The 13,485-nt window shown below is 41.2% G+C and overlaps 1 protein-coding gene across 2 annotated transcripts in view; it reads left to right on the plus strand.

Annotated features, from left to right (window-relative positions):
• LOC311246664 (rho guanine nucleotide exchange factor 2-like) overlaps positions 1 to 13,485 on the plus strand; it is a 144,552-nt gene that overhangs the window by 54,864 nt on the left and 76,203 nt on the right. For both annotated transcript variants that reach the window (XM_084336838.1, XM_084336839.1), the window contains exon 2: positions 10,467 to 10,629. In XM_084336838.1, coding sequence (XP_084192964.1) covers positions 10,467 to 10,629 — 163 coding nt within the window. The remainder of the gene's footprint in view (positions 1 to 10,466; positions 10,630 to 13,485) is intronic.

Genomic DNA, 13,485 nt, shown 5'->3' on the forward strand with positions numbered 1-13,485 from the left:
CACTTCCTATGAACCCTCTTTCTCTGCCATTGCCCAGTCAAAGAAGTGCAATCTCTCTCATTAGATGTGTGTATGTAGGCTAGGCCTGTCTGACCCCCACCCCCAAAGATGAAAACAGGAATGTCCAGTCGTTGGTTTTCTTTTGAATCAAATCTTAATTTCTTTTATTTTCTATTAGTTACAATTTCTAGTTCAGTTCGTTTTCGTTCAGTTCAGTTCAAAGTCATTTTACATTCTGCGTGCTCGACGAGCCACACCACATATATCGCGGCTGTTTCCAATACAGCAATCAATGCAATTCAGCACGGCTGCAGTGTTTAGACACTGCGTTGGCAGGAGCTGTCCACTCTTGCGTGGTGCTGAAAGACAAATGTGTTAATTTTGTTGGCAAACAAGCATTGCACTTTCATTGTCATTAAAGTAAATGAAAACAAATAAAACAAAACGTTATCACCAATTAACTATGTGTGTGTATTATATTTTACGAGTCTGAAATGAAAATGTATTTTATCTATATAATAGTTGCAACACCCCTGATGTTTGAGAGTTAAGAGTGGACAATAAGTGCTAATAAGATGCTGTGATTTGCTGTTGTTGCACAGACATGAAGCACTTTTTCATAAGCTCAGCTGCACTATAAATGTGTTTTTTTGTTCAAGTGTTGATGTTAGAATGTTCAGATGCACATCATGCACTTGTTTGTTTTTTATTTTATTTTTATATTTAAATGTTGAAGAGGAGATGTTGCAGTTGTTGCACAGTCATAAATGAAGCACTTTTTGCAGGAGATGTTGCAGATGTGGCACATAAATGAAGCACTTTTTTTGAAAAGTATACTACTTTTGCAATGTAGTTAAATAAAAGTTGTGAAAATGTGGTTGCGTGTTGTGTCAAGTGTACATATATTCATAGCACGGGGAGGCACCGTGGCAGTCCGGCCCCTGGCCCCTTGGGTTTCTGACAATGTGGCCCCCTGAACAATTTAGTTGAATAGCCCTGCTATAGGGTTCTAAAAGACCTCAGACACTGAAGCTATCTGTGGGGTTCTAAAAGACCTCAGATACTGAAGCTATCTGTGGGGTTCTAAAATACCTCAGACACTGAGGCCATGTCCACACTAAAACGATTTCGATCTTTTTCGTTTTCGTTTCGTTTTCATTTAAAAAAGGTTTAATAAAAGGCTGTATAATATAATAGCCCGGTGGTGCGGTCGGAGGCAGCTCAAACTACCTGTGTTGTAATAAATTAATTGATTGATGTTTAACTTGTCCGTGTGTGTGTCCAGTCATTTCAACTAGCAAACGTTGTCTGTACGTTACATCAGGATACCACTGTCTTATTGTATTTAGTTGGTTAGCTATTAGCTAATGTTGTTAGCATTGAATAGCATCAACGCTAGCTGGCTGGCTACAGCTCACCAGCCATGGGAATACTATTTCCAAAATTATGGAGGCTTTTTAATCGTCAAGGTAAGAGAGGATTTGTCATGATCAACTGAAGGCATTATGCTATGGAACAATATGTGCTTGTTTTTTTTATTTCTTTTTTATAAACTTAAGTTTTTATTTTCATTTTTTTTCAACAACATACATAGACAATATTCATAGACAATACATTTCAACATATCAACTGTACATAAATATAAAACAAATAGACAAAAATGAGAAAAGAAAAAGTGTGGCATGGGTCCTTCGGTCCATTCTATATTTGCATTATTTATTTACATTTTCATTCATTTCCTTGTATCCTTTTCAATCCTCTGTGATGTCGTTACTTCCCCTCCTATATTCTTCCCACTTTCCCCATTTCCATTCATATTTTTCTTCTTGCAGCCTCAGCATATGTGTGATTCTCTCCATTTCCTGTATCCCCTCTACTAACTCTATCCATTGGTCCTTCGTCGGGACTTCTACCTTGTACCACAGTTTAGTTAAAGCTTTTTTGGCTGCCACTATCGATATCTTAATCAAGTATTTGTCTTCCCCTTGGATTCCTTCTTGTGATAGATTCCTCAGATACAACACTTGGCCTCCCTGGGGTATTTTGTATTCTATTATTTCATTTATTATCCCTCCTATCTCTTCCCAGTAGTGCCTTATCTTCTGACATCCCCAGAATATGTGTGTATGGTTCGCCACTTCCCGTCCACACTCCATATCCTTGATCCTGTGGTTGTTTGTTGCGTCTTACATGTGTTATACCATTCCTCCTCCGTTATCTCTATTTCTAACTATTTCTCCCACTTTTCTTTTACATACAATGTTGTATTTCCCTTACTGTCCATTATTGCCTGATATAGTGCTGATATCACCCTTCCCTTCCGTCCTTCGTATGACTTTACCATTATCTTAATTACCCCATTCTGTTCTTTGTTTCTGTCTTGCTTTATTTCCTTGTTATAGTAGTCTCTAATCCAGGGGTCAGCAACCTTTTTGACATGGAGTGCCTGTTTGAAATATAGTTGTAACTAGTGTGCCTCAACAATATTCAATGCATCGTAATTATTTTTTCTGATAATCAGGTATTTTTAATGATAATTTTTACATTATTACATCATTATTGTTATTGTTATTATTAACAATATTATTATGATGGTTGTATCAACCCTAAATCTGAGTTGGGGGGGGGGGAATGCAATGCAGACAAACAGCTGCATACAGTGCGACCATTTCACTCACATTTGCCCATTCATTTTTGGACACATCACACACCATCGGTGTGTGTACTGTACGTGTGCTGTCATAGCTCCACCTACAGGCCTAATGGAGAACACCTGGAGAACACCAGGATGTGAATGGAGGGTGAATGTGATGTATATCGTGTAAATAAGTTTTGATTGATCGCAAGACTACACTGTAAAAAAAAATAGTAATAATAAGTTACCAGAACTTAAAAATATTGAGTTCAGTTACTGTGCATTAAGGTTTTCAGTTTTCAATCCATAATAAGTTAACAGAAAAATAAGTACACAACCACATTATTTCAACCTAATAAAACTATGTTTATTGTCATTGTTTTAAGAACACAAGTTGACTTGGTAATACTCACATTTTGAGTAAAAAAAAAATGGCTTTTAACATGTACAATGTTCAATGAAATAGAAAAATAAATAATACAAATTGTTGATTAATCCCACTGGTCACAATGGTGACCGTAATAATGTTTTTGTTATAAGGCTCTGCAAATGTTACTGAATGATGTAGCAATGTATTTCCAGCTAAATTGAAATAATAAACAAATAAAGGGTCTCAATTAAATATGTGGTAGTAAAAAGAACCTGTGGGAGGATTTCAACAAGATAAATGCGACAACAGTGCAAAATATTTCACTATAATATTTCAGAGCAAACATTTTTTTTTTTTTTTTTTTATATATATACTGCTGCCCCCTGTGCCTATGCAAATGCCCCTGCGTGCCTATGCAGGCACGCGTGCCTAAGGTTGCCTACCCCTGCTCTAATCTGTAAATATCTAAAGTGGTCCCTATTCTCTAGTCCGTATCTTTCTTTCAAGTCTTGTAGAGTCTGCATCTCCCCTCCTTCTGTCATTGTACACATTGCTGTTATACCCCCCCGTTCCCATCTCTTGAACCCATGGTCTTCTATCCCTGGTCTGAATTTGTTGTCGTGTGCTATCCATCTCAGTATCTTGGATTCTTTTTCTAGCTTGTATTTCTTTACTATTGTGTTCCATATGTTTATAGTGAATTTAGTAATTGGATCTAGTAGTTGTTCCTGTCTTCTGAACAGCTCCCTATCCCCTATCAGTGTCTGTACTTTGAATCCCTCTCTTTTGGTTTCTATATCTTTCCATTTGGCCTCATAATTCACATTGCACCAGTATGCTACTGTTCTAAGCTGTGCTGCATAGTAATAGCTTTCTAAACTGGGTACTGCCATCCCTCCTTTCTCCTTTTGTAATTGTAGAGTCACATACCTGATCCTTGCCCCCCCCCCCCCCCCCCCAAATGAATCTTGATATCTGTCTATCCCATTCCCTAAATTGTTTTTGTGGTATTAATATAGGTAGAGATTGAAATAGGTATAGTAACCTTGGTAATATGTTCATCTTAATGATTTCTATCCTTGAGCTGAAATCTAGGGGCATTACCGTCCATCTTTCTAGGTCTCTCTTGATTTTCTGATTTATCTGTGTATAGTTTGCATCGTATATCCCCTCCAACCCTCTTGTGATGTTCACCCCTAGGTACTTGATCCTGTCCATGTCTCATTTGATTTTGTATTTTTCTTTGATCTCTATCGTTGGTGTGTAGTTAAGTGCTAATGTCTGTGTCTTCGTCACATTAAGTCTATACCCTGAGTAATATCCATATTCTGTCAGTAGATCCATCAGTGTCGGGAAGCTTGTGTCTGGTTGTCTCATATATACTATCACGTCGTCTGCGAACAATCCCAATTTATGTTCTGTCCCCCTTATCTCCACCCCTTTGATGTCTTTGGTCTGTCTAATTAGTTGAGCCAGTGGTTCGATGAATACATCGAAGAGCGTCGGCGAAAGACAACAACCCTGTCTGGTAGCTCTCTCTAGTTTAATCCGGTCCGTCAGACTACCATTCACCTTAATCCTAGCCGTCAGTTCTTGATAATGCCCTAATTGTTTTCATAGCGTTTTTGTCTAATCCAAATTTCTCCAATACTTTATATAGAAATATCCAGCTTACACTGTCAAAGGCTTTTTCTGCATCTAGGATAACTAATACTGCACTTCCTCCTTCCTTTTGTATCTCCTCTACTATCTGCACTGTCTTCCTTATGTTATCCTGTGTCTGCCTTCCTTTAATGAATCCAGTCTGGTCTTCGTCTATTATATCTGTCATAAATATCTCAAATCTTTTGGATATTATTGTAATCTACATTAAGTATGGACACAGGTCTGAAACTGCTACACAGTTCTCTATCTTTCCCTTCTTTTGGAATTGTAGTAATTATGGCCTCTTTCCATGAAGGTGTCATTGTGCCTTTTTCCATTGTGTGTCTGAATGCTGCTTCTAATATGGGGCTCAGTTCCTGCCTAAATGTTTTGTAGAATTCCGAGGGGAATCCGTCGCTACCCGGTGACTTACTACTCTTTGCTCTACTGATCGCATTCCAAACGTCCTGTTCTGTGATTTCTGCATTTAATATTTCATTCTGTTCCTTCCCTATTGATGGTAGATCTAATTTTTCTAAAAAAAAATCTTATCTCCTCTTCTCCTGCCGCTATCCGTTGTGTGTATAGTTTCCTATACTATTCTTCAAATGTCTTCTCTATTTTCGCTGGCTCTCTCAGTATTTTGTTTGTGTTTGTGTCCCTTATTGTGTGTATTGTGTTCAGTTTTTGTTGTGTCCTGATTCGTCTAGCTAACAGTCTGCATCACAGTAGCCTCCCGATTAGCTCAATATAGCTTCTGTAACACGAACTACTCTGATGCCATTGTTGTTTAATAATAACTCCCGGTGTTTAATAAACACTTCTAGCCAGGACATATAAGACATATGTATCATGTTTCTTTTTTTTGTCTGCACCACGAACGCAACTACTCTGTAAGTTGTTGTTGTGATGTTGGCTGAGAGTTTGCGCATGCGGGGTAAGGGAGAGGTGGGCCAACGCGTCATCGGTTCAGGAGAAGCCGCGTATCGCTTGTAAATATGGTGACACAACGGGGGGCGTCTCCAGGCGTCTCCAGAATTGTGCACTCTGGAGGCTGGTATCAAAAAGTACCGTCTACAGGCTGCCAGAACGCAGTTCCGTCTGGCAGAACGACGCAAACTATCAAATACTTTGCCTAAAACGACCAAAATCGTTTTAGTGTGGACATGGCCTGAAGCTGCTCTGGGCTAAGAGTTTTATCATCAGCATAGCTTGGAGCTCCCTGTCAAGCAGACGTTAGGAACTACTGGATATAATGAGTCACAGCTGGAGTATTCACACTTGTGTCGACACACTGGTGGTGTGTGTGTGTTTGTTTATGTGTTGGGCTCATGTGCATACACCCGGGGAGGCTCCACTGTGACCAGATCGACATTGTAAATAAGAAACCTGTTCTTAGAATAGAATAGAATAGAATAGAAATGCTTGTATTATCCAGAGGGAAATTTGACACTGCAAATCGCTCAACATTAAACATTTAGACAGAACAGGTCACAAATAAGAATAACAAAACAAATCAAATTGCCTAAGATAAGAGTAGAATAAAATAGAATAAAAATGGAATAAAAGATACAGTAAATAAATACAGTAAAAATATACTGAGGTCTACAGTAGGTGTAGTATTGCACAGTGCCGTTTCAAAAGTAAGAGTCCAGGAAGACTGTCACTCTGTGCTCAGTGATGCAGTGAGGCACAGTGATGCATTGTATAGTCTGATGGCTGTTGGAATGAAGGACTTCCTGTGCCGTTCAGTGCTGCATTTAGGTAGTGTGAGCCTAGCACTGAACATGCTCCTCCTGTCAGCCAAGTCTGCATAGTGGGTGGGAGGGGTTTTCCCTGATGGCCTGGAGCTTAGCAAGGCTCCTCCTCTCCGCCACCCTCGCTAGGGAGTCCAGCTCCACCCCAACCACGCTACTGGCCTTCCTGACCAGCTTATCCAGCCTGTTTGTGTCCCCTGCTCTCAGTCCGCTGCCCCAGCAGGTCACAGCGTACAAGAAGGCCCCCGCCACCACCGACTCATAGAACATCCTCAACATCCTTGTACAGACATTGAAGGAGCGCAGCCTTCTGAGGAAGTAGAGTCGGCTCTGGCCCTTCTTGTACAGTGCCTCTGCGTGTTTTGACCCGTTCAGTTTGTTGTCGATGTGCACACAGAGGTATTTGTACTCCTCAACCATGTCCACATCGACTCCCCTGATGGAAACGGGGATCACAGGTGCACTCCTCCTCCTCCCCAGCTCCACCACCAGTTCCCTTGGTCTTCGCCACTTTTTGATCTGTTGCCATAGTGATTTAGACAATCGCGCGTCGGGGAAAATATCCTGAAAATTATCCGGCTAACTCAGTTAGCCAGGTACGAGGAACAGGGCCCTGGTCTGCATCCCTTTGTGTGTATTGAGCTGTACTGTAGGCTACTGTACCCATTCTGCAATCTGTTAATAAAGTTTTCAATCAATCAATCAACACCCATAAGCCTCGCCAATCTTCGACCAATCACAAGAGCACAACTGGTTATCGCAGCATTTTCTTTTTCACGGAAGCCATGAACAAAACGTCTAAAACATGAAAACTACGGCGTTGAAAAACAAACTCGAGTCAGGTAATCAAGTATTGTGTCTATTTTAGTTTAGTAAGGTTGTCCACTCAGCTATGCAGTGTTTGACTGGAATTGTAGTGTACAATGGCAATTGTAGTAGTTGTCCATTTGGTAGAGCCATATGAAATCCGCGTTCACGGAATCGCGGACGGAATCGCGGAATTGACCAATAAAAATGGAATCAACTGCAAAACGTGGAATATTGCAGAATTTGGCCTAATCTGGACTGAAATTCCGTTTTTGGGTGGAACGCTTGGTGCACACGCGACCGGGGAGGCGGACGCTAGAGCGGGTTACACACAACACAGGCAGTCTCCCAAGCGTCTCGCTGCTTCGGTGTTTACATCGTCAAGAAGCTAATAAATTCCCCAATAAGCCCTCAATTCAGAGCAGAGCAGTATCCTAATGACTTTTATGCCTCCGGCGATAAGGTGTTTTGCTAATTCTGTCAACGTTATAACGTTAGGACATGATCGCTTCTTGCTAAATCTAGTGCACCCATCCATTTGTTTAATGCAAACGAGTCATTATACACTGCCCTTTATAATCTAAATAAACTTAAATAGCTATGAAACGTTACAGTACATAGGACTATAGATGGAAATGATAGCTTCTTGCTAAATCTAGTGCACTCATCCATTTGTTTAATGCAAACGAGTCATTATACACTGCCCTTTATAATCGAAATAAACTTAAATAGCTATGAAACGTTTTACAGTACATAGGACTATAGATGGAAATGATAGCTTCTTGCTAAATCTGTTGCAATCCATTTGTTTAATGCAAACGATTGTCATTATACACTGTCCTTTATAAACGAAATAAACTAAACTAAAGGTGCCTAAATTATGCATTACTATATTTCATCACAATAAAATAGATATAGCTAGGCTACTGACATTGTGATAATGTCAGTAGTAGCTAGCTGTATCTATTGTTTACACTTGAAATGTGTATTTTTATTTTGTCACAATATTATTTGAAAAGTATTGTGTAAAATGTAACTGTATTTCTGAGTTGCAGCACTTAAAAACATTAAATGGACTGTTATATCATATTCAATTGTAGACATTTATTCATTCCCACTTATTAGACACTATTTCTGATGGTAAAATGAGCATAAAAAGCAAAATACAGAATTCTGAAATATTAAAACGGAAAAAACGGAATTTGGGAAAAAATAAAATGGAATTTGGAAAATAATAAAACGGATTTCATATGGCTCTACATTTGGCACCAAAAGTTACTCAGTCTTGTACCCATTACCTTTTTCTTGTGCAAATCGATTCTCTCTCTCTCTCTCTCTCTCTCTCTCTCTCTCTCTCTCTCTCTCTCTCTCTCTCTCTCTCTCTCTCTCTCTCTCTCTCTCTCTCTCTCTCTCTCTCTCTCTACAAGTGACATCCTTGTAGATCTCTAGCTGAGGCAGCGTTGTTCAGTCCATTACTGTAATAATGAGATTACATTTACTGTATAGTGCAACTCTGTCCTTTAGTCCTCCAGCTGCCTGTGTGAGACAGAGAGATGGGTCCTTTTGCTCTTTCCATGGTGTTATACTGTTATTCTACAGTATTGGTGTTATACTGTTATTCTACAGTATTGATGTTATATTGGTGTTATTCTACAGTATTGATGTTATACTGTTATATTGTTGTTATACAGTTATTCTACAGTATTGATGTTATACTGTTATATTGTTGTTATACAGTTATTCTACAGTATTGGTGTTATAATGTTATTTTTTTATTTTTTTTTTGTCTTTTTCCCCCTCCATTTTCCTCCGATTTTCTCCCATCCCAATGTTAGTCGTATGCCAATTCCCAGTCCCTTCCTGGTCGCTGCGCACTTACCCCCCACAGTCAGATCATCTGGGAGAGTGGAGGCTACCACGTGCTTCCTCCGACACACGTCCAGCCAATCACCGCTTCTTTTCACCTGGCAGCGCGGATTCTCATTGAGAGGGCGTAGCGTGTGGGAGGACCACACTATCCCCCTCACGTCCAATCCGCGCTTAGCAGGCGCCCCGACCGAACTGTAGGAGTCGCTGTTTACAACGACCCGGACCCACCCCGCCAGATTCTCCCACCCTCTGATACAGCCAATTGTATCAGTGCAGACGGCCAGCCAAGCTGGTGACAACCCCGGAGCTGTGAGCTGGATTCGAACAGGCAAATCCAGCTCAGCTCCGGGGCTGGTGACGAACGCAATCTCCGCTCGGTCACCTAACCGCCTGGTTATAATGTTATTCTACAGTATTGGTGTTATACTGTTATTCTACATTATTGATGTTATACTGTTATATTGGTGTTATACTGTTATTCTACAGTATTGATGTTATATTGGTGTTATACTGTTATTCTACAGTGTTGGTGGTATATTGGTGGTATACTGTTATTCTACAGTGTTGGTGGTATATTGGTGGTATACTGTTATTCTACAGTATTGGTGGTATATTTGTATATATATATATACATACACACACACCTGCAACACATGTCCTGGGCCGGATTCGACTCACAGTATATTTTAAATTGAATAAAATGTGTTTATTGCAGCAGTATTAAAAAGTTCAAGAAAATAGACATCTTGACAATTGCGTTACAAGATACAGTAACAACTACAAATGTCTCTACGTATTGTAATTTGTACTGGAAAACTAGGATACTGTAATATGATGTTATATGATATGATGAGATGTGATGTTTTGAACATATCACCACCGGCCCTAAGACCATTACATCCCTACTGGCCAAAGGACATTAGACTACTTGAGCAGCCCTCTGGTGGTCAGGAGGAGGACCCAGCTGCTTTCATAGGCAGCATCTAGTATGGATGTGATTCAGCCTGTGTAGTATGGATGTAATGAAGCATGTGTAGTATGGATCTACATTGGCTGTGTCTAAAATCCCTCACAGTAGGTTATTTTCAGGACTGAGGTTCAGGCGACGGGAGCCATCTAATATAAGTCTCAGTCGCTTACTGAGTGAGTGAGTGACTGACTAGCGTACTGACCAGACCAGAGGGTTGTCAGAAAGGAGAGGTTGTTTTGAGGTTAGTTAAGCCCTAAAGACACTCATCAGGTTTGCAGAGGTTTGTTCTTCAGTCGATGGACAGATCCTTGGCCCCTCAACAAGGCAATCAATTTGAATGATTGTTACTAACTCATCTCTCTCTCTCTCTCTCTCTCTCTCTCTCTCTCTCTCTCTCTCTCTCTCTCTCTCTAGAACAAAGAGAAAGAGAGGATGAAGGAGAGGGAAAAGGAGGCGCGGGAGAGGGAGGCGCGCTACAGCAACGGCCACCTCTTCACCTCCATGACGGTGTCGGCCACAACACTCTGCTCTGCCTGCAACAAGAGCATCACTGCCAAGGAGGCCCTGAGCTGCCCCAGTACGTGTACACACACACACACACACACACACACACACACACACACACACACACACACACACACACACACACACACACACACACACACACACACACACACACACACACACACACACACACACACACACACACACACACACACACACACACACACACACACACACACACACTCTGTCTGGAAGAACTGTGCTGTCTGGAGCTCAATGGGAAAATGTGTATGTCCTGGTTGTTTTCGGGTACCAGCCAGGGAAAGGTGTGGAGTCCACTGTGGATTATACCAAGTAATTTGGGTAGACCCGCAGGGGTGTCTGCACCCTGGCTGACATTACTGTCTTTCAGAGGCTCTTAAAATATTTAAGCTAGACAACATAATCCGTTGGTACCAACCTTGTCATGCTAGCTTGTCGGGAAGGGGGCTAAATAATGTTCCAAAGTTAAATTCTGGTCAAAACTGCCATGGCCATCAAAGGGGTCCCATGACCTCTCACTCACCTCAAGATATCTGAAGGAGAATGGATTCTATGGGTAGCCATGAGTCTCCCCTTTACAGTCATGCCCACATTATGCCATGCAGTTTTGAGCAACAACCGTGCAGTTTTTTGCATGCAGTACAAATGAACAGATTATTATTCACATTCTTATAGCACCTTTCTAATCATAGGACACACACACTTTACAATGTAGACTGTTATCTTATGTCCTTGGGCAAAGCAGGCCACGACTGCCACACATCGGGACCAACACACACACACACACGCACATGCACATGGCATGCACACGCACACACACACACACAGTGACACACACACAGCTAAACTACCAGTTTCCCTGCTCACACTGTCTTGATTTTGAGATATTGATTTATTGATGCTTCATCAAATCACTGCTTTATGCTTCAGGGTAGGACACGGGTAGGGCACGCAGTTGACCTTTATTGTGTGTGTTTTGTTTAGGAGGATGTTATAGTCTTGCACTTGTTATCCATGATGTTGTGAAATAAATACGAATGGGTTAAAAATCACCAGACCATGCTAGTCTTGAGAGAGACGATAACAAAATAGATATATAGGGGTGGGGGGCAGAGGTCTCAGCAGGTAAAAAGAAGAGAAGGACATGAATCAATAAAGATGAAGGATGAAGAGAAGAAAAACAACCATCAAAAAGACCACAAGAAGCGAGGGAGCAGGTGATTGAGATGAGTCTCTCTCTCTCTCTCTCTCTCTCTCACTCACTCACGCACACGCACGCACACACGCACGCACACACGCACGCACACGCACGCACACGCACACACACACTCTCTGCTGCTGACTTCCAGGAGAGGAGAGCCCCCTCCCAGACAATGGTGTCAGTGTACTGTGCGGGCAGAGCAGACAGACTGGCTTGGAACAGCAGCTGTGGAGAGGGAGGGGCCAGGCAGAGCGGATTGATGGGAATAGAAACATTTAGAAAGCAAAGTCAATGGAAGAGGAACACTGATGATCAATTCCAGAAGTATCGATACGTCCAATACCATTCTGACGTCTTGATTTGAGGATCGGATACAACCATCAAATACGATCTATACCAAAAGTCGCTCTCTTCTCCATTGACCATGAAAATAGTGGATCTTTCTTTGCACACAGGCTGCATTTGCCCTCAAAGATGGATTCTGAGTCGAATAACACAGACGTCTCTCCCAGGCAGACAAAGTTACTGAGTTACTGAATGAGTGAGGCAGTGACATCACCAGTCACAGTAGCGGGTGTACCGGTACAGAAGGGGGTCACTGTTTGGTACAAGTTCAGTATAAGATAAGATGAGATATTCCTTTATTGATCCCCTTGGGGAATTTCGGGTGTCATAGCAGCATGGGGGAGGGGAGGTACAGGTATGGGCAGGGTAATAGAAGAAAGGCAATACAATTTGATCTGAATATAAAGAAATATGAGAAAGATAAACGGTGTAAACAAAGGTGTTTAATGAGGGTCTGTATGCTCTATCGGTTATATTATATGCTACAATAAATATAGGCAATAAAGAATTTGAATCTGAATATACTATGAGTAAGAGTAAAACTAAACAGTATACACAAGGTGCACAAGGTACTGTATACACAAGGTATCCTAACTGGCATGATATACGTCATACCGTGCAGGTTTTGTTGGTTAAGAGTCAGACACACTTAGTGGTCAGACATTCCTAATAGTTCTCGAGTTCTGCAGCCGTTAGTTCTCCAGCTGCCGGCAGCAGTCCATGCCTACGGTTGTGGAGCCTGATGGCCACTGGTACGAAGGACTGGCAGAAAAACAGCAACAAAAATCCCAAATGCTATTTTGAACAGATACTAGTGCAAGTTATACTTAGTTCCAGTATTGTTGTATAGTCTCCCCTGATTGAGTTGGTGCAGTCTGGCCCTGTAGTGTATCAAGCAGTAAACACAACAGTGAACATACACAATGGTTTTGATGTTTTTTTATTTAAATCTTTTGCCTGCTTCTAGTGACAATATCTAAAATGTGAGAATAGAAATCTCAAATATAAACATTTGTATGACTACTCTCATGTATTGATTACAAAGACAGCCGAGCCCTGGACCCGTGCAGAACTGAGATATGTCGGACCAGAACCTGGTCGGCCCTGGGAGACACGGACCCAAACGGCACCGTTTTCAAAGTAGCTTATTACAAGTTGTCAAAACAAAACGTTGTGTCTTACCTAATGTAGTAAGTAGCCTTCTCCCCTGGTGCTGCCTGTGACGCATATTCCTTCCAACTTGCCAAGAAAGTTGGTAATAAAAATAAATCCACATTTTCTGTTATTCTTCTTGCTAATAATAAAAGCATGGCTATTCCACTTGTTATTTCAGCTTAAATC

The sequence above is a fragment of the Notolepis coatsorum genome (genome assembly GCF_963971535.1).
Source record: "Notolepis coatsorum genome assembly, chromosome: 19".
Taxonomy (NCBI): domain Eukaryota; kingdom Metazoa; phylum Chordata; class Actinopteri; order Aulopiformes; family Paralepididae; genus Notolepis; species Notolepis coatsorum.